This window comes from Vanessa cardui, chromosome 16 (genome assembly GCF_905220365.1).
Source record: "Vanessa cardui chromosome 16, ilVanCard2.1, whole genome shotgun sequence".
In the NCBI taxonomy this organism is placed as follows: domain Eukaryota; kingdom Metazoa; phylum Arthropoda; class Insecta; order Lepidoptera; family Nymphalidae; genus Vanessa; species Vanessa cardui.
Genome location: NC_061138.1, coordinates 8,018,646 through 8,040,164, shown reverse-complemented (window position 1 = coordinate 8,040,164; position 21,519 = coordinate 8,018,646). Strand labels below are relative to the sequence as shown.

Here is a 21,519-nt window from a genome sequence, read left to right as displayed (position 1 = left end):
TGCAGCGGCGTGCAGTCCGCATTATTGGCGACGTAAAGGTCACAAACACCCTCAAACCTTTACGTTTTCTATCGACTGTATCACGGTTAATGCTGAGGAATTATTTTCTCTAATTCCTGCTTCCCCTTTCTCGCTCGCGATGTCACCACCCAACAGTGACCTCTATCCCAACGCGCACAAATAAATTTGGCAACTCTTTTCTATGTCGCACCGCCAAAACATGGAACTCTTTACCAGCACACGTGTTCCTCTCCTCTTATAGCCGGGGTGCCTTCAAACGAGGCGTGAAGAGGCATCTTGCGGGCCGGCATGCGAGGGTGACTAGTGCAGCTCATTCTTGCTGTGCGTACTAGTCGTCTTCGCGTTTGGACTCCATTTCCACTTACCATCAGGTGCAGTGGAGTCATATGCCTACCCAGATAATATAAAAAAATAAATAATAATAAGATTTAAAAAAAATCGTGTTCTTTTTTAACGCTTGCTCCTGTTTACATTAGATAATTCACTCAATACTCTATTAATTTATTATTTGTTTATAAATTTAATTTCCTTATATAAAATCAGTTACGCAAATAGTTTAAGCAATATAAAAATTACATTTTTTTTAATGTTGCATTAATTCACAGACATACACAGGCGAAAGCTGTAGTATATGGCGAATCAGGCGATGAATGTCGTTGCTTGTGTAGGGTGTTTGCCATCCGTCAAGCTATGCAAATATACTATGCGTGTGGCATACATAGAATAGTATTCTAAACTTGATATATTAAATCGTAAATTTCTAAAATAATTCGTCAGTTTTCTACTTCCATGCTTATATTTTGGTTTATGTTCGTGTAATATGAATTAAATAGTGTCCATGGCATTTAGTTCAGCAAAAGTATTATTTTAAAATGAGTAATTTTACCTTCTAATTGCCCCAATGATAGAGCTTTTTCGTACTGACAGTTAATCGTCGGCCGGCTATTCGTTTCTGAGCCTAAACGCTGGGATTCAAATCTAGTCTCTCAATCCCTGTGTAAAAAATCCTGATTATTTTTTAAATAAATCGAGTAATTAATTTTATCGAGAAGTCGTCGAAACTAATGTACTTCTAGGTGCAAACATTTTTTAATATTTGACCCGAATTACGCGTAATAACCATGGTCCATAGGTTCTAAGGAGTATAAAAATAAAAGCCGTTAATATAAAAACGTATTTAATACTTACTTTTCTAATAGATTAATTAAACTATTGAAAGGACTAGAATTCGCCTTATAATACATAAATTATTTTTATTATTATATTACTTACAGTACATTATCCGAAATAATTTATTTAAGTGATCCAGATCAGGAAGAATAAAGGAAGAAAATATAAATTACATCACACATGTAAGTACTAAATTCCTATTAATACTTTTTTATTTTGCCTTATTTATTTATAAATCGATTAGTAATCTGCTTATTTATGGATGATTGTATCCTACGCAACAAATGTAGTTATAAAAACCATGTCAAATGTAGCGTGCAGATGCCTTTGTTACCATTCAGCAAGTTATAGTTCAAGTGATATTGAATGTCCAGGAAACGACGTCAACTTCTATGGAACAAAATTGCCCATTCATAAGTAAATTAACAGTTTGTTTCATCATGACAAAAATATTGGTGTTGTTTCATAGCAGAGTCGAGATCTGATGGACTAGTGACGAAGAAACAGTCGAAACGATGAATTGGTTCTGCCAAAACAGTTTTATTCAAAAAGTTTCCATCACACTTATCATGTTGCCATAAGTTAACTGAAGGTATCATATTTTATAATGGTTTAATGGCGGCGCCTATTCTTTTCAAATATTTAAGGACACTGGCTGGAAAAAGTATAATGAAGAAATAAAGCACGAAGTAAAAGCCTGGAGAAATCTGTACATTTAATTTAAATGATGTCTACTGAGCTTGCTCTCCCATTATAGCTAATTATATTTTATTTAAATTATGTTGAAAAATGTAAATTTATTAAAACAAAAACATATTCTTTTTTAAATTAATTTTCATGAGCTCGCAATTTAAAAAGAAATAGTAAGGTTTTGCCTTCTTATGAGTAATAAATATTTTTATATCTACATTGAATTTAAATAAAAATACGTCATAAAACGAATACACATAAGAATATGAAAATATTTACATTTATTTGTAAATTAATAGACAGTTAAAGTGTGAAAAACAAAACAAATGCAGTTTTAAAAGATAAATAGCTGAGATTTATTCTCTAATCCTATTTAAACAACAAAAATTACCTTGATGTAATTAATAAATGCATGTCAATTATTACGTCGTCTACTAAAGAAGATATATATTTTATACATAATAATATTAATTAATTCTACGCGTTTTAGTTAAGTTAATTTTTGAATTCTGGTCAGATGCAGATTTTTTTTGTTATGTGAACTAAAAACAACAGCTAAATATCAATTGATACATGTCTATGTATGAATAAAATATACCTTTATTAACTTACATTTTGTAAAGTTATATATATTCGTGAATTATTTGACATTATTATACTTCAAATTTTTATAGCTATAGTATGGTTTTGTACAACATATAATGTTAATTACATTTAATCAGATTACTACTATTAGCATATTTTGGTGTTGTTCATTTGATTTTCTACCGTAAATAAAGTTATGTAAAACAACAAAAATGGAACATCATTTTATCTTACACAGCTATTTCAGCATTTGTTAATCATCTACTTCAATCCTTTTTCTCATGGGTTTCTGTAAAAATAAAAAATCGTTATATAAGTAAAGATAATATTTTATGTCAAAATTAATCCGAATTACTAGAATGTAAGAAAAATAAATGAAATCAAATTTTTTATTAAATAATCCATTCATCCATTAATCCATCCATCCATTGTTTATTGCTTATTAGTTTCAAAGCGAGAGTAAGTTATAAGATTAAAGATGTAAATGAAAACAGGTTACTTAAAACTAGATATAAAATCAGCAGAGTATAGCGTGAAAATTAAACAAACTGAAATAGATTAAAATGAGCAGGAATCGTTTTACTGCTGGAGTTTTATGAACATTTAAGTATTACAGACTGCTCCATATAAACATAACATACAACAATAAACATTTACGAAAGAAACAAATTTAAAAAGCAAATAAAACGTAATAGTATTATTACAAATTTTCGTTTTAAATTAAAACTTATAAATAAATAGTTACCGGGAGTTTCCTCCTCATCGGCGTCGAGTATGTCGGCGCAACATATAGAATAACAAATTAGGGAAAGAAAGCCCAGTGGCAGTCCAAACACGAGAGCTGTTAGAACAGGATTGCCTTGCCACATATTTATAAGAGTCGTCCTAGCTTCAAAGAATCCCCTGTACATCCGAACTAACCAACTATTGCCACCATATGTCTGAAATTGAATACATTATCATAATTAAATATAAGAATGTAGTCATATTTACTGGTCACTGTAAATCATCCCATTACACATTAAAATTTTATAAGCGTACTTTGGAAAAGAAGCAAATAAAAAAATCTATTTCAATTAATATATCATTTACGAATGCTCCTTTGAGAGTGTGTAGCTCTATACTTACGGGTGCCATTTGATTATGTATTAAATCAAGAAATATCGAAACTGCTTCTGGGGTCATCAGCACTGGGTCATCATCTGGTATATGGTGATGACTAGTAGTGGAGTTAAGAACTATCAAATGGGGTACAGTCAATTCTGACATAGCTATTGAGTTTGCCAACTCAGGATTGCCCATCCAGCCAAACTGAAATCGATGATGGAGTTCATGTTTCCTATTTCTGTAAAACAATATAAATGGTCACTATAAAATATTTTATTTAATTATTCAATACATTCCAATTGTTGCATAATTTGCATAAATCAATGTTTTTCAGTAAATATGGCAATGTACAATAAACACATTCATACCTTATTATATTTTCAATCATATCCTTAAAATCACGTTCAGTCTGAGATATTTCCTTTAATTTATTTTCTGATACAACAGCAATAACAATAAATTTTTCAGTATCCATTAAATCATTGATGTTTGATCTTGTTATTTTTGGGAAGAAACCAAATCTTTCTGAATTAACCCACTTGTTTAAAGTAACATTTAAGGTATCCCTATCTTGCAGCAATTCTGCATTAGCTAAAATCAATACAATATTTACATTACATTATATACTTTCTAATAATATTAAGATTCAAGAAAACTTAAACACAAAAGTAAGAATGAATATAAATTGAAGGTAATTCTTTTTATAAATGTTAAATAAATACTAACGTTTGAAGTAATAAATTTCTTCTTCCTTATACACAAACACAGCAGTCTCATTTGGAGGTCTTAAGTCTTTTTTAGCTATTTCATAAGACAATGCATAAAACCAACTATGTGCTTGATATTTTTCAGCATGAACAGAAAACATCTCCTAAAATAAAGTTAATTAAGACATGGTTTCATCAAGCCACTACTGAGAACAGCGAAGATTAGAATAATCACAATGTATTCTTAACGATTATAAGGGTTATTTAAAAAAAGGTGAAATATTATCAGATAAATCACCTATTTTAATAATATTTTGGTGGCTTAATCACAAAAATTAATGTAAATGTAAAAATTTTACGAGATATCCATGAACTTGTAGGGATATGAACCCCTACAAGTTTATGTATTGCTCATGAGTTTGATTAATTGAATTTATTCCACTAACTCATTCAAGCCATAAATCAATTCACAGCAATACAAAGCTTCCAGCTACACTCAGATATGTCTAACGGCTACTTTAAATCTGGTGTGCAATATATTTTTATAAGTTTAGTCACAGAGTTAGTTAATGGTTCTTAAGAATCACGCAATAGTAATTACAGTCAAAGCTCCTTATTCGCGCTTCCTTCATTCGCGTTTTCACTATTCGCGGATAAAAAATATGCGACCCAATTCCTATATTCGCGGCTAAAGATTTCTTTATTCGCGGATCTAATCGGTACATCGGTACATACATATTATTAAAAAGGATTCGGTTTCCTTTGTAAACGCGCCGTCAAATGGACTATTAAAAAATATAAAATAGACCTTATTACAACTATGCCTAAAGTATGTTGTTATATGATATAGACGCTGCAATGCTTCGACTTTTCCTTTGACATAAGCCGCCTTCGCCGCGGTCGGTGTTTTTGAGAATGTAAACAAACAAAATGTTTAAGTAAAGCAACCTTATTACTCAATGCATAAAGTATATTGTTAAATGCTGCCACATATTAGACGTTCCGTTCTTTGGTAAGAGCCGCTTTACGTGTTTTATTGTTTCATCTTTCCATTCGTTACAAAAATTGTGATCGAGTAACACGTCTCTTCCGTTGTCTTCCTAACTTATAATGTCGACTAAAAAAAATGAAAAACGAGTTTCGACGCGTAAAAAATCAGTTTTACCACTTAAAGTGAAAATAGAAATGCTTGATCGTTTACGTCTTGGAGAGTCGTTTGCATCCATATCACGCTCATTCAATGTCAACGAATCAACTGTACGATCGATAAAAAAATGCGAAGATAAAATAAGGTCGTCTGTAGCTTCAACTTCACTGTCAGCGAAAATTGTTCGTGATCCAGCAATAGAAAAAATGGAAGTGGCGTTGTCATTATGGATCGAAGACCGCAACCAAAAAAGGATGCCCCTGAGTGGTCCAATGATCCGGGAGAAGGCAATGCGTCTTTACGCACATTTTAAAGAACCTGGTGGTAGTGGTGGTGGTGAATGTACAGATGGAGGATTTCAAGCATCGGAAGGTTGGTTCAATAAATTTAAGGTGCGACAATCATTGCATAGTATTAAAATCGTTGGAGAAGCTGCATCTGCAGACACTGCTGCAGCAAAAAAATATCCAGAAGAATTTGCAAACCTAGTAGCTGATGGAGGATACAAACCTGAACAAGTATTTAATGCAGACGAAACTGCACTGTTTTGGAAGAGAATGCCAAACAAAACATTCATTTCTAAAAGCGAAAAGTCTGCCCCTGGATTTAAGGCAGCAAAGGATAGAGTTACAATGCTGCTATGTTCTAATGCATCTGGTGATTGTGTCATTAAACCACTGATGCTTTACAGATCGTTAAATCCTCGTGCTTTAAAAAATCAAAACAAGGACAACCTGCCAGTGTTTTGGCGTGCTAATAAGAAAGCGTGGGTTACAAGCGCTATTTTTTGTGACTGGTTTCGGAATTGTTTTGTTTCTGAAGTTGAAACTTATTTAAAAAAAAAGAATTTAGACTTTAAAGCCGTTCTAGTTTTGGACAATGCACCAGGTCATCCTCGCGAACTTGAAACTATGCATCCAAATATAAAAGTGTCATTTTTACCTCCCAACACGACGGCTTTGCTTCAACCTATGGACCAAGGAATAATCCAGGCCTTTAAGCTCTATTACATTAGACGAACCTTCAAAATCATACTGGATAATATGGAATGTGATCCTGATATGAATGTTATGGAATGCTGGAAGAAATTTAACATAGCAGAATGCATCGTAAACGTAAAAGAATCTTTGGGAGAACTGAAGCCATCCACATTGAAATCATGCTGGAAAAAACTGTGGCCTGTTTTGACTGCGGAAAATGACGAAGAATCTGTCCAAATTCAAACTTTAACTGCAAACATTGCCGAAATAGCGAATGGAATAGGACGAGATGGGTTCGACCAGATAGAATCAAGTGACATTCAGGAGTTGCTTGAATCGCAAAATGAAGATTTGACTGAAACCGACTTGGAGGAAATGTTAAATTCACAGCCTATTGAAGAAGAGGCTTCAACAAGCACTGAAAACGTGACATTTAATTTGAAAAATCTTAGTGAAGGTTTAAAAATGGCAAATGAGCTTTGTGATTTCTTTATGAAAATTGATCCGTCTATGGAACGAAGTCTTATTTTTAAGAGGAAAATTGCTAATGCCACTGCTGAATATCAGTCTGAATTGAAGGAGCTCTTAAAAACTGCCAAGCAAGAAAGAATTACGAAATTCTTTAAACCATTGCCTAAGCCTGAAGATAATAATTAATCAATATGGTCAAAAACTTCAATAAAATTGTTTTTTTTATATATTTGTTTTTTTATTTTGTCACCTAGGAACGTATCCCCTATAATCCCATATAAATTACCATTCCATATTCACGGTTTCTGTATTCGCGGCATATTTACGGAACATATACCCCGCGAATAAGGAGCTTTTACTGTATATTACATAAAATTAAATTGAAACTACATATTATTGATCTACATAACATTTACACCCTTTTCCAATCAAAGAAAAAGTAACTATAAAAAAACTAAAGTTCCCAAAACAACTATGCAATCTTTCAAGCAATTATATCATATAATACAACTCTTATATGATTAATTAATATTTAAGATTGTTGCCAATGATATTACATCAGTTCAATATCAAAGTTGTTTATTTTTATTTTATTCCTCAAGTAATTGAAACAGAATATAACATTAAATGGCATTAATGGAATTTCTGATTGGTTTAATACTCATTGTATAATGAGCATTTTCAAGTATTGCAGTACAATAATAGATTAGTGAATGGCACCAATACAAGCTCTGTTTATGCAACAATAAAGATTGTTGAAAATATAAAAAAATTATAAAATCATACCCATAATGGTCCATGCTGTTTTCCAATATAACCGAAAAATACATTATGTGTTTCCTTCAAATATCCCAAACTGTCAGCATGAGATACTTTTTGCACTGCTGGTTGTGCCATCCTCATTGCATAATTTACCATATCATCTTCAACCCTCTCACCTGAGTAAACATGCCTGAATTCGCCTTTTATACTGGAAGTAATATTGCTTCATAAATCATCTGTTTTTAGCACATTTATTAAAATCAAAATATTATAAAATTGCATTTATAATTAAATAGTAATAGCAGTATTCAAGTTAATATTATTTATCTACATTAAAATATAATTAATTAATTAAACAGAGTGGAACTTACAACATTATGGTTGGGTATGCTCTTACTTTAAAATGAGTGGCTACTGCTGTAAATCTTGTACAGTCTACCTTTGCTACTTTAATTGGGGTGTTGTATAAAGACTGTGCCACATGTGCCCAAATAGGCTCCATTCTTCGACAATGAGCGCACCAAGGTGCATAAAATTTGACAAACCATACTCCATCATTGCTTATATCAATAAATTTATCACTGAGTTCTAACACTCTAGACGATGAGGTGCCATTTAAACCTACAAATAAAGTAATGAAATATATATTCAAGTTTAATCATAGACATTTTTATAAATTTATATTTATCACATGGACAGATATACAAGAACTTCAATTCTAATTTAATAATTATGAAAAAATTTGTGCATTTTTGTATAAATATAAAAAAAAAATTCAATGACATGAATTCTGTACAGCTAAACAGTTTTTTAATAACTTATTATAGTAGTATTATAAAGTATTAAACATATTATTTACTTACCTAATAGAAAAAATAAAATAGCTCCCACAACTAGATTCATAGTTTTATACAAAATACAGCAGTTAATTGGTTATTTAACTGCAATTAATTAAAGCAAATAATATCTTTATTTATAATATTTTCAATATTAATAGGATCGAAGACAGCAAACAAAACACTTAAATATAATTAGAAACTAGAAAAAAGAAATACATTTTACAAATATCTTGTCTTATAGCTGTCAATAAGACTAATTTAATTTAGAATTTTAGACTTGAGTAGGGTTGTAACTTTGCAAGTGACATCGGTCTGCCGGCAACATCGATAATAACAAAGCGAAGGTATCGAATATCGCTAAGGCCACGAATAATAATTTTATATTTTTATTCTTGCCAATACCGAATGCCCTGAGGTGGTAATCCTTAAAAGTAAATGGCAAGTAGCTAAGTAAAGCACTTATTATTTTCACGATAATAACGATGAAAATCCTTTCATGCTTTTCTGCAACTTCGTGCGATGTTCATTTAAGTTGCCGGTCTTAGAGACATTAGTAGGCCCCTTTATTGAAAGTTACTAAGTTATATCGTTTCGGAAAGATCGCCGACGAAAGTTGGCTCCTCAGAGTGTACGTGCGACGCAAAATATGGCTAAAAATCTTGCTTTTATTTACTTCCAGACTTTTGGGTCTTGTTGAATTAAAATAATAAACTGACGCGATACCCGATAGTGAATATAGCAGTTGGGATAAATTCAAACAATTACCGAGTCATTAGAGTAAGTCATTTTCCTATAAACTGCTAGAAAAGAAGCTGAGTTATCAATATCAAATCATTACCAAATCTCAACATACAATCAACGATACGAGCCAATCGGAAAGAGTTTAATTTAATTTTGTTAATTTTTTATTGAATGACTGAATATTTATATGAACTTAGAAATTATCGTTATCCACCTATTATAAACCTTAAATGCTTAAATATACACAAATATGAACTAAAACTAGTTACTGTGTAAATCTTGACTGCGTGGAATGGTGGCAAGAATGCTAGCAGCATTTCCCCGTTGCATCGCAATACTGATCCTCTGGGCAAAAAACTAACCAGCCCTCTTATCACCAGTGGAGGCTATAAGGCGAGGTGTTATACTTTTGATGAAGCTTTTTACTTTACTAATCCAAGTTCCAAGCATCTCTACAGCAGATGGGACAAAATTAATTTGAGATAAGACACGAATATTTAGAACTATTTTTTGCGTCATCTTTTTCCGCAGCGGCATCATCTCTTAACAATGTTTCTCGAATATGAGACGGGGCCAACGTGTCAACGCATGAAGCGTCCCACACAAGGACCCGTCCTCGTTCGCAGGGAACCAATTTAAATCCTTTACAGCGCAACAAAGTCCTTGGCTGGGAATAATAGGGCTAGGAAGAGGAAACCCATAAAATCCAAAGATGGTCAGCTTGTTGTGACATCAGAAGGGCAGCTGCTGCGTTGGCGTGAACATTTTGAGGAGGTCTTCCGCTTATCTGCAACATCGACACCTGACGCGATAAATGTTAGTTCCCCACAACCTCAACTACTCGACATTGATACGGAACCACCATCACCATCAGAGGTGGCAAAAGCAGTCCTCTCTCTGAAGACCGGCAAGGCGCCAGGGCTTGACTTGATCACAGCGGAAATGCTACAAGCAGACTTGACCTCCACAGTCAATGTTCTGACGCCTCTAATCGAGAAGATTTGGACTTCGGAAGAGCTCCCGGATGATTGGAACAAAGGTCTTATTATAACAGTACCAAAGAAAGGAGATCTTAGTGAGTGTGACAACTGGAGAGGTATTACATTGCTCTCAATCCCCGCCAAAGTTTTCTGCAAGATCATTCTGGGCAGGTTGCTAAAGGCTGTAGATCCTCTCCTCCGTAGGAAGCAGGCTGGTTTCCGGTCAAATCGCTCTTGTACAGACCAGATCAACACTCTGCGTATCATACTAGAACAGGCATCAGAATGGCAGAGAGAGATTTATCTTACATTTGTTGACTTCGAAAAAGCCTTCGATACGCTGAAGTGGTCAAGCATCTGGTCTCGTCTACTGGACATCGGGGTGCCTCCGAAGATAGTGCGCTTGTTAGAGAGTATTTATAGAAAATATTCCTGCAGAGTTACTCACGACGGCCTCATTTCGGAAGACATTACAGTGCATGCAGGTGTCCGCCAAGGCTGCCTCCTATCGCTTCTTCTTTTCCTGGTCGTCCTTGACGGGATAATGCTCCGCATCACAGATAAACGGCGCCGCGGGATAGAATGGGGATTATCCAAAATCTTAGAGGATTTGGACTATGCCGACGATCTCTGCCTGCTGAGTCACACCCACGCCGACATGCAAGCAAAGTTAGATGATCTACGGCAGGAAGCAGCAAAGACAGGACTGAAGATAAATACCCGGAAAACCAAAGAAATGCGATCTGGTATGAAGAACAACTCACCGTTGCTGATTGGCACAGAGGTGGTGGAACGCGTCCACCAATTTACTTACCTCGGGAGCGTCGTGTCGGAAACGGGGGGATGTGAGGAGGACATCGCCTCACGGATCGCCAAAGCCCGAGCTACTTTCGCGCAGTTGAGACCTGTTTGGCAGTCACGACAGCTGACCCGAAGGATCAAGCTCAAAATCTTCGGGTCCAATGTCAAAGCCGTACTGCTTTACGGGTGCGAGACGTGGAAGGTCACAAAACTCATCTCACGCCAAATCCAGGTCTTCGTCAACCGATGTTTGCGCCGTATTCTCGGAATATACTGGCCCGAGACCATCTCCAACTCAGAACTGTTGGAGAAATGCCGCGAAAGCCCCATTGATCGACAGATTAAACGCCGCAAATGGGGGTGGATTGGCCACACACTCCGAAGGGATCCCGACCACATTCCCAAGCAAGCCTTGGATTGGAATCCTCAGGGGAAGAGGAAGCGTGGCCGTCCTCGTCAAACCTGGCGTCGCACTGTGATAGCTGAAGTGGCGAGCATCGGTATGACGTGGAGCGAGATGAAGCATGAAGCTCAAGACAGATCGAGATGGAGAACCTCTGTGGACGCCCTCTGCCCCATCTAGGGGTCATAGGACTTTAAGTCAAGTAAGTCAATGTCTATTATCATTATCACGACTAATTCTATGAGGTTCAGTAAGAGCAGGAATGTCGATGGTGGTATGAGCCCTTTGTGTGTGTGTCATTGTGTGTCAATGTGTCATTAAGAAAACCGTGGCGGGAAAGCCTGCCTGAACTCCTTGAGCAAGAGAGATCATGTAAACCAAAAGAGTCAACCTACTTTCCACACATCTGTGCTCAAAGCACAGTGGTGTTCACAGTCGGAGAACAATTAATATGCGCTAATTTTAATACTGTCCCAAGATTTTAGAGGATAATGAATTCAACCAGTGACTAGAAGTGAGCTAGAAGCCTGGCACGGTTTTGGGCACTTGTTAAATTTTGTTTCAAACTGTGTATATATTATCGAATTATCTGTCTATAGATATTAATATTATACGATTTAGAAACCATTAGCAACTAAGTAATTAAGAAATGTACCACACTTGTGTGGTATATTAGAGACAAAACATATTGAATAAGGCTGATTCTTACTCCAGGGCAATCTCATTGTTGAACTTCGAGACGTCACGATGAATCATTATAATTTTACTATATCACAGTTAAAGTTCCTCTTTTTCGCCATAAATGGTAATTATTTTTTTTCAAAACCAAAGCAGCCTGTTTTTGAAATCCGTAAAACTCTTTTCTAAACTAACTCTTTCTAACTCTTTCTTCAATTCTTCCTTTTCCTGATCCTAATCGAATATATTAAATCCAACAGATAGAAACCAGATGACTCCTCATACCGGCTTCGCAAGGGTGTAATAAAGGCCTACATATAATGCTTAAATCATTTACTATAATACCTACACATAAGTTACTAAATCAATAGGGCTTAAGTACGTGGCGCACCCCTGTAAAATAAAACAAACAAAAAAATCATTAATAGATTGTTTGCACAAACCATACTTGTGGAAGGATCGTTTATTTGCAAAAATCGTATAAAATCTGTTCGATAGTTTTCAAGATATCGTATTCAGATAGACGGATACGAACAGCGGATAGGTACCTTTGTATACATGTTTTTATCATAAACCAGCGTAAAAAAGCTTGATGTGTTTATGGTTTTTATTTGTATTTATTCACAGATAATTTATAATAAGTTATTCATAACCACGTGAATGATGGTGAATCGAGAAAGATCAAAATCGAGCTAACCCTATTTTTTAAACTGTTTTAAGTGAAAACTGTATCTTGCAGTAAAAAGTTCTAACATAAATATAGATGGAATAACTTTCACTGATAACGTCATTTAATCACGTTCCATGACGCTGCAACTGCTACGTGGTGTGCATAATTCATTTGCATTTCGTTTTCAAAATTATAGTAGTCATCGTAATCTACGCCGCCATTGCAACTTATTACGTAGCCAATACCGTTATACGGAGTGGGGAGGGGGACACAGACGTGCGAGGGGAGTTCGTATCAACGGTGCGGGTGCGGTTGGAGGCGTTGGAGCACGAGTTTACTCTGTCAGTCGGTCATTACGGTATTTCTCTGTAGCGCGTCCCACATTCACGATTTTGAAAGAAAAAGTGACAATGCCAGAAAATAAACCGTTTCAACGTCTTCCTAAAAATGTTGTGCCTAAACATTATGAACTACATTTGGTACCAAATCTTGAGAAATTTACATTTACAGGAAAGACTAGGGTGAAAGTATCGGTAAGTGGAAATTTCATCACACTACATTCTGTCGTTATTGCAAACATCTTATTTCCGTGTAGGTACATAGTATAATGCTATAACGGCGCGTATATTTTCAGATTGTAAGTTCTACCAAAGAAATAGTGCTAAACAGTTTAGATTTGGTATTAACTAATGTCAAACTGCAATACGATGAAGGTGATTCAATTAATACTCTTAATCCGGTAGAAGTACGATTAGAATCGGCTGACGAAACCGCAGTTATAATATTTGAAAAAACTCTACCTGTCGGCGACGCTATACTGCATTGTGAATTTACTGGTGAAATTAACGATAAAATGAAGGGTCTTTATCGTAGTAAGTACCTAACTCCAGGTGGTGAAGAGCGCTATGCTGCCGTCACACAATTCGAGGCGACTGATGCCCGTCGATGTTTTCCGTGCTGGGATGAACCTGCTATTAAAGCTACTTTTGATATAACATTAGAAGTTCCGGCCGACCGGGTTGCTCTATCAAATATGCCTGTGAAGGACGAAATAATTAAGGAGGATAAAAAAATTATGGAATTTGATACCACACCGATTATGTCCACATATCTTGTAGCTGTTGTTGTTGGTGAATATGATTATGTAGAAAAGACTTCTCGCGATGGAGTTTTGGTGCGTGTTTATACACCTGTAGGAAAAAGTAAGCAAGGCTTATTTGCTTTGGAAGTGGCAGCAAAGGTATTGCCTTATTACAAGGAATATTTTGATATAGCTTATCCTTTGCCTAAAATAGACTTAATAGCAATAGCAGATTTCTCTGCTGGTGCTATGGAGAATTGGGGACTTGTTACTTACAGAGAAACATGTCTCCTGGTTGACGAGGAACATACATCTGCCGTTAGGAGGCAATGGATAGCTTTAGTTGTGGGACACGAACTGGCTCACCAATGGTTTGGCAATCTGGTAACAATGGAGTGGTGGACACATCTCTGGCTAAATGAGGGCTATGCATCATTTGTAGAATTCCTTTGTGTCAACCATTTATTCCCCGAGTATGATATTTGGACCCAATTTGTAACAGAAACATACATAAGGTAAGATATTTATTTAATTAAATGTCATTATTTTAATTATGTTAAATTGTTGTTTATCACTTAATGTTCTATTAGTTTCATAATTACTGACTGCAATATTTGTTTAATTCTTATCATATTATTTGTTATACAATGTAATGGCTGTTTTCTATTGACATATGATAATATGGGGTATGAAATAACTTGTATTCTTTAATAATTGTATAAATTGCAAATTTGCCATGTCATGTAAAATAAACAAATGAAATGTAATGTGGAACACTGCCAGTAGTCAGTAACTTAAGAGGTCAATCACCTCAATGTATTTGGCAATTATTCAATTATAAAGTATGATTACAATGACAAATTCAATACACAAAGGAATAAATAAATTTAAATTGTTTTTGTTATTGTTACAGGGCATTAGAATTAGATTGTTTAAAGAATTCACATCCTATTGAGGTGCCAGTCGGGCATCCCTCTGAAATTGATGAAATTTTTGATGATATTTCATACAACAAAGGTGCTTCTGTCATACGCATGCTACATAAGTACATCGGTGATGATGATTTCCGTAGAGGAATGAATATTTATCTCACAAGACATCAGGTATTAATTGAATGAACAACATGGATGAGTTTTTTGTAAACAAATAGTAATCAACTTTTCTTTTAGTATAAAAATACTTTCACTGAAGATTTATGGGCAGCTTTAGAGGAGGCTTCTAAAAAACCTGTAGGAGCAGTGATGTCAACATGGACTAAGCAAATGGGCTTCCCGATGGTTGAGGTATTATTTCAAATCATATATCTGTCTTACTTTGTTTATTATCTTTTAAAATTTTACATGACATTACCATAAGTACTCATTACACTATCAGAGAAAATGAATGGCCTTGAATAAATGATTCTACATGTCAAATGTTAATCACTCATTGTTATCAAAGCATGAAAGTTATTTTATTGTTGAAGGCTAAATGTATGTAATCATGAATTGGCAACGGCATAAATATGTATTGAATTCTTTTGTGCAAGTTCTAAAAAACAAGTATCTTGAATAGTATAACTTTATTGTATATGAATTAGAATGTTTAACATTTCCACTAGTTTAGTGGTAGAATGCCTTGAAACTAGCTCTATAAAGCTTGGATTGTAGTAGTATAGATTATTTGAGTCAGGGTCATGTGTATTGAAAATAGTACTCCTTATGTATACAGAGTATGAATCATAGATCAATAATAAATAAATATTTTAAAACACTTCTTCACATAAAGAATAGTTAAATAATTCCTAAATGTTATTAGTTATCATTTAAAATATGACAATGATTTCTACTTCAACAATTATTGCACTTAAACAAATTATAGCATTGTGTCATGACTAATAAAATAATACATAATTTTAATTTAGTGTTAGACATAAACTTCTTATACAGTATGTATTTGTGTTTTACTTTTACCTATTTTTTAATTATTATTTTCTTTCAGGTCAGCTCAGAACAGAGAGGTGCAGACCGTGTTTTAAAATTGAGTCAACAAAAGTTCTGTGCTGATGGCAGTCAAGGAAATGATATATTATGGATGATACCAATTACAATCTCTACTCAGGAACAACCTTCAAAGGTGATTTATCATCGATGATGTTATTGTGATTTACTATATTCATGGTCAATACAAAATTATTTATCACTGATATAGTAACATTGACATACTTTCTCTCTGATTTCCTGATATGATAAGAGATTATAGATATGATTGTTATAGTATTGTATACTTCGATAAGTAGTACAATTTAAAAATAAACCTTTCTAGATTAAAAGCATAAATTAAATTGTTCTAATACTAGTAAACTTTCATAAAAGTAATCATGATATTAGATGAGAATGAATTAGATTTATCTAAAAAATGTTTTATTTCGATAGGTAGCATTATCTACAGTTTTGGAGAAACAATCACAGGAAGTTGTATTGAAAAATGTGGCTGAAGATTCATGGGTGAAACTAAACCCTGGAACAGTAAGTTATTTTAATACAATCATCAAGGCTTACCATTCTCAATGATACCATCAATTATAACATTTTTGTTAAATATAAACATTAATCATAATTTATTTTATATACTTTGATAAAACGATGGTTTTATCAAAGAATTTACTAGTAGGTCATCTATGAAAAGAAAATAAAATGAAAATAATAATAACAGGTGGGGTATTACCGAACGCGCTACCCAGCCGCCATGTTGGAGCAACTCGTCCGCGCCGTGCGCGACGGCTCCCTGCCTCCGCTCGACCGTCTCGGCCTACTGGACGACTGCTTCGCGCTCGTGCAGGCCGGACACACCAACACCGCCGAGGTAGCCGATCTAATCTTGTTGAACTTGTATAATGACCTGGAGGAGCCTTTTGCTCATTCCTTATTGTATTGTGCCTTTTATAATTAACATACTAGGACATTAACGAAGAAAAAAATAATATCTTTCTTGCAGTCACTGAAACTTATGGAAGCATTTACTGATGAAAATAATTTCACCGTATGGTCATCAATATCAAATTGTCTCTCAAAGCTAAGCGCTTTGTTTTCACACACGGCTCTCGACAAACCTCTTAAAAACTACGGAAGAAAGTTATTCTGTAATGTTACCCGGCGATTGGGATGGGATGCTGAAGAAAAAGAAAGTCACTTGGATACACTGCTTCGGAGTTTAGTTTTAAATAAAATGATAAGCTTTGAGGATCCTGATACCATCAAAGAAGCTAAGAGTCGGTTAGTAAATTTATTAAATATTGTTTTGATGAAGGCTTAATTTTCTACAGATAACTTAAGAGCGTTTGTATCGGATTAGCCATTTTCACGAGTTTTTTAAAGAGAGTAAGCCAAATATCAGATACTTTAACAAAAAAATACTATACAAAAGTTTTGTCAATTGATTAAATCCAAAAAAACATTATTCATATATAAATACAATTCATTTATGATTTAAGCACTGTTTCTGCTCTCAACCCTGGATGTATCGCTTGTTGTAAATAAAATAATAAAACCTTTTTTGTCTTCAACATATTATACGTATTTATACAATATAAATTTAGTTGTAATTAATAACTAGACTACCAGTAATTTTAAAAGTGAGGGTAATCATATTTTAGACTTAGGTTTACCATTCAAAACGTAAATCGTAAATATTTTATAATGTGTTTTACTAGTTAAACTAAAGAAAGGATACACGGAATCTATGAAATTGGTTTTTTATGTAGTGATTTTTGTTTGAAATAAAATTAATCGGCGCAGTTTCGAGAGGCACTCGTCGGGCGAGTGCGCACTGCCGGCCGACCTGCGCTCGGCGTGCTACCGCGCCGTGCTGGCGGAGGCGAACGAGGCCACGTTCCAGCGCTTCCTGCAGCTGTACCGCGCCGCCGACCTGCACGAGGAGAAGGACCGCATCAGCCGCGCGCTCGGCGCCGTCAAGGACCCCGCGCTGCTCAAGCGCGTGCTCGAGTTTGCCGTTTCGGTATGTTGCCTTGCACCATCATCATCATTCTCCTGCCCTTATCCCAATTTTATTTGGGGTCGGCACAGCATGTCTTCTCCTTCCATACTTCTCTGTCAGACGTCATCTCACAAGTAACATTCTTTCTAGCCATATCGTCTTTCACACAATCCATCCATCGTTTCCTTGGTCATCCTCTACCTCTATATCCATCCACATCCATGCTCAAGGCCTTCCTCACAATGTGTTCCTCATTCCTCCGCATTACATGCCTATACCATGCACCATCGCCATTGGAATAGTTCCTTATCCAAGCCGACTAGTATAGTGTACATTCTTGACACATCACCTGTGATTAATGAACACCAGAAGTCTCCCAACCTGGCATCTGACTGTTGACAGTTTAATAACAAAATAAGTGATACATTAGAGGAACCGTTAGTTTCATGTGCAAGCTTCGTTTCATTTAAAATTCAGCAAAAGTTGATTGAACAAAAAGTATGACAATTTTTTTTTATTCCTTTCAGGATGAAGTCAGGGCACAAGACACTGTTTTCGTTATTGTGTCGGTGGCAGTTAGCAGAAATGGACGTGATCTAGCCTGGCAATTCTTCAAGGATCATTGGCAGGAGTTCATGGATCGTTACCAGGTATTACCAGATTATTTTATGAAAAAGATTTAGGGTAATTTTTTACCTCAAATCATAATAAGAGACTCATATATGAATTGAATAAAAATGTAAGAAATAGAAATCCTTATCCTTTCCGATTAGAATTTTCAGAAGACTTGAAAATATTTATCATATATCACATATATTTTATAATAGTCATGTGTATATTTTATAATAGTCATGTGTATAGTAGTAGGAGTCGAGATGGCCCAGTGGTTAGAACGCGTGCATCTTAAACGATGATTGCGGGTTCAAACCCAGGCAAGCACCGCTGATTCATGTGCTTAAATTATCTTTGTAATTCATCTCGTGCTCAGCGGTGAAGGAAAACATCGTGCGGAAACCTGCATGTGACAAATTTCATAGAAATTCTGCCACATGTGTATTCCACCAACCCGCATTGGAACAGCGTGGTGGAATATGTCCCAAACCTTCTCCTCAAAGGGAGAGGAGGCCTTTAGCCCAGCAGTAGAGTTTTAAAGGCTGTTGTTGTTGTTGATGTGTATAGTATATACATTGGTAAAACAATAATGAATTTGTGCAGGGTGGCTTCCTCCTGGCGCGTCTCGTGAAATCGACAACGGAGAATTTCGCATCCGAGGCGTGCGCACAGGAGATCGAGGAGTTCTTCCGCACGCACCAGTCGCCCGGCACCGAGCGCTCCGTGCAGCAGGCGCTGGAGACCGTGCGCCTCAACGCCGCCTGGCTGCGGCGCGACCTCGCCTCCGCCACAGCCTACCTGCAGCCCTACCATTGAGCCCGTCAGTCAATAATAATCATAGTTTCAGAATATTTTTGGGCTGCTCTTTTCTATAAAGAAATAATTTTAATTTTTTTTTTTACAGGACCAAATAAGAAAAGACTGAAATTTCAACGAAAATCGCAAGTTTATTTCATTCAAGTAAAATGTATCTAACTAAGTAAAGTTAGCTTATTAATTTAATTATTGACTTAATAATGTTAACATTTAAAGTATTACAAAATATGTAACTCGAGTTAAGTTTCTTATCAGTTAACTGAATTATCTTAACACTAAAATCTCCTTAAACTTCGGGGTTTGTAATATAAACCGTAAACCGTAGTTTTGGTGTCTCAGTATCATCGGAATTCTAATATTTCTTTCTATCATGTATAGCATTTGTTATTGTTATTAGATTTGCTATATTCTATAATTGTATGTAGTCTTAAAATTGTTTTACATAATACATTAAAAGAGAGAATAAACTTAGTCTCTTGATTGACGTTTGTAAAGCCATACCAAATAGGCATATTGTGTAAATGTGTAAAAAATAATGTTAATGTATAATTATTTTAGTTTTGTTGGTGCTCAGTGCATTTCTAAGTTTGTTTCACTAAAAAATGATAATATATGCATACATAGAACATGGAAATATGGCATAGATTTCTCTTTTAAAATTGTTATCATGATTTTTTTTTCTATAACTTTCATTAATACCTTAGGAGAGTTATTGTCGCATAGTAATGGAATGTCTTCAAATTGTGTGATGTATGAAAGAATTATGTTGAAAGTTACCATCATTTAGGTTCTTGCTTGTTGTCATGATTTTTTTGTAAAAGCTTGTGTTATTGCAATAAATCGTACAAACGTACCTGCACTTGGCTTTTTTTATTTTTTAAAATAGATTTTATTAAATTATTACATTACAATAGACATGCTTAACACAAGATACAATGAAAATATAGAACACATTTACTTACTAAAATATTTTAATATACCATCGTAGCTCATATATATATCGTATTATTAAAAAATATACGTACACAAAGCATTAGAACCAACATGTGCCGTTAATAATCCGTTTCTGTTTTATTGAATTTTGAAAATAATCTCAATCCTTATTGACTATCTGCTTCTCAAAATTTCCAAAATCTTTCTATGAGATTGGGTATCAAGGCTAACCATTTTGTTATACATACATGCCTTAGTTGAAATAAAACGCTGCTTAAAACAGTACATCTATATTGCACTATAACATCTCACTTAGCATTGTACAAATAAGGTGTTCTTATGAAATTTGATTGAAAACATTAAATACCTACTATACACAAACATCACACAACAATACTAATACTATATATTAAGTGCAATTATTTAACAAAAAGTCAAATAAATACTCTTAAGAAAAAGATATAAAAGTTTTGACAAATTATAAAAAAAAAAATACGCTTAAACAATTTGTTATTAATCACACATTTATATTTATAAAAATATAATTATCTAAACACACAAAGTTTGAAATATACTCTTCCGAAAGCACTTCTTATGTTAAATTAATATAGAATGAAAATATAATAAAAAAAAATTTTTGAAAATTTTTAATTTCGGGAATAAAGTTTTATTGCTTTATTGTTTTCATTACAACCATCAAGAAGGTATAAGTCACATCTTTTTAACAACTTTATATCTATTATTTATTACAATATTAGACTAATTACAGTTTTCAGTATATAATTGTTTATATACATAAAGTGCTATTAGTAGTTTTTCTTTTACTAAATAAAACAGGTAATTTCAAAGTTGCAGCCACTTAATCATAAATATACTGCAAGTTTCGTAAGGCTATAACATTAATACTCAATTTTGAGATGCTATGCTTCCGAAGGCACGGCTAAGAATCTAGATACACCGCTGTATTCCGAATTTTACTAAACTTTGTATTATTAAATGTGCTTTCTATAGTTATGACTAGGTAATCTTTTAAATATTACTTTTTTAAATGGTCTACAGCTATTCCATAATATTTTAAATTGTCAAAATTATTAATATTCCGTGCTATAAAAACAATAAGTTTCCATCTACCTCGGAATAATTTTGTCAAAGTAAAATATATACTTTATTTTTCAGAGTGACATAAGGAAAGCTTAAGCCCAAATATGCGTAAAGACGCAGAGAACATGAAATTATATTTTTTATACAAAAATTACATTAAAAATATTTTATAAATTGTAAGTTAATTATAAAAACCTTTTGGATTACAATTAAAAATATCCACTATTGGTTTGATTAATTTTGAGTATT

The 21,519-nt window shown here is 34.2% G+C and overlaps 2 protein-coding genes across 2 annotated transcripts; one reads left to right on the top strand and one right to left on the bottom strand.

Moving 5' to 3' along the window:
• Window positions 1–1,185: 1,185 nt before the first annotated feature.
• LOC124536104 (protein disulfide-isomerase TMX3-like) lies at window positions 1,186–8,748 on the bottom strand. The gene is made up of 8 exons (XM_047112548.1): window positions 8,504–8,748; window positions 8,012–8,261; window positions 7,665–7,848; window positions 4,300–4,444; window positions 3,942–4,164; window positions 3,595–3,811; window positions 3,212–3,407; window positions 1,186–2,755 (listed from the first exon to the last, which is right to left on the bottom strand). The coding sequence occupies exons 1-8, from the start codon at window positions 8,541–8,543 to the stop codon at window positions 2,733–2,735; spliced, it is 1,278 nt and encodes a 425-aa protein (XP_046968504.1). The 5' UTR covers window positions 8,544–8,748; the 3' UTR covers window positions 1,186–2,732.
• Window positions 8,749–12,748: 4,000 nt separating this feature from the next.
• On the top strand, window positions 12,749–20,095 carry LOC124536529 (puromycin-sensitive aminopeptidase). The gene is made up of 12 exons (XM_047113087.1): window positions 12,749–13,285; window positions 13,387–14,348; window positions 14,747–14,936; window positions 15,003–15,116; window positions 15,814–15,948; window positions 16,248–16,340; window positions 16,528–16,677; window positions 16,810–17,087; window positions 17,610–17,829; window positions 18,336–18,458; window positions 19,024–19,240; window positions 19,325–20,095. Exons 1-11 carry the CDS (start codon window positions 12,887–12,889, stop codon window positions 19,234–19,236), a joined length of 2,877 nt encoding a protein of 958 aa, XP_046969043.1. The 5' UTR covers window positions 12,749–12,886; the 3' UTR covers window positions 19,237–19,240; window positions 19,325–20,095.
• Window positions 20,096–21,519: the final 1,424 nt, after the last annotated feature.

What these genes read in the sequence shown, in the direction of transcription:
- LOC124536104 (XM_047112548.1), bottom strand. Translation starts at nt 8,543, where the DNA reads ATGAATCTAGTTGTGGGAGCTATTTTATTTTTTCTATTAG. An exon ending in AGAAATTTATTACTTCAAAC is followed by an intron (nt 4,165 to 4,299) that starts GTTAGTATTTAT and finishes TATTGATTTTAG; the next exon opens with CTAATGCAGAATTGCTGCAA. An exon ending in ATGATTGAAAATATAATAAG is followed by an intron (nt 3,812 to 3,941) that starts GTATGAATGTGT and finishes ATTGTTTTACAG; the next exon opens with AAATAGGAAACATGAACTCC.
- LOC124536529 (XM_047113087.1), top strand. Translation starts at nt 12,887, where the DNA reads ATGACGCTGCAACTGCTACGTGGTGTGCATAATTCATTTGCATTTCGT. An exon ending in TGAAACTAAACCCTGGAACA is followed by an intron (nt 16,341 to 16,527) that starts GTAAGTTATTTT and finishes TAATAATAACAG; the next exon opens with GTGGGGTATTACCGAACGCG. An exon ending in AGTTCATGGATCGTTACCAG is followed by an intron (nt 18,459 to 19,023) that starts GTATTACCAGAT and finishes GAATTTGTGCAG; the next exon opens with GGTGGCTTCCTCCTGGCGCG.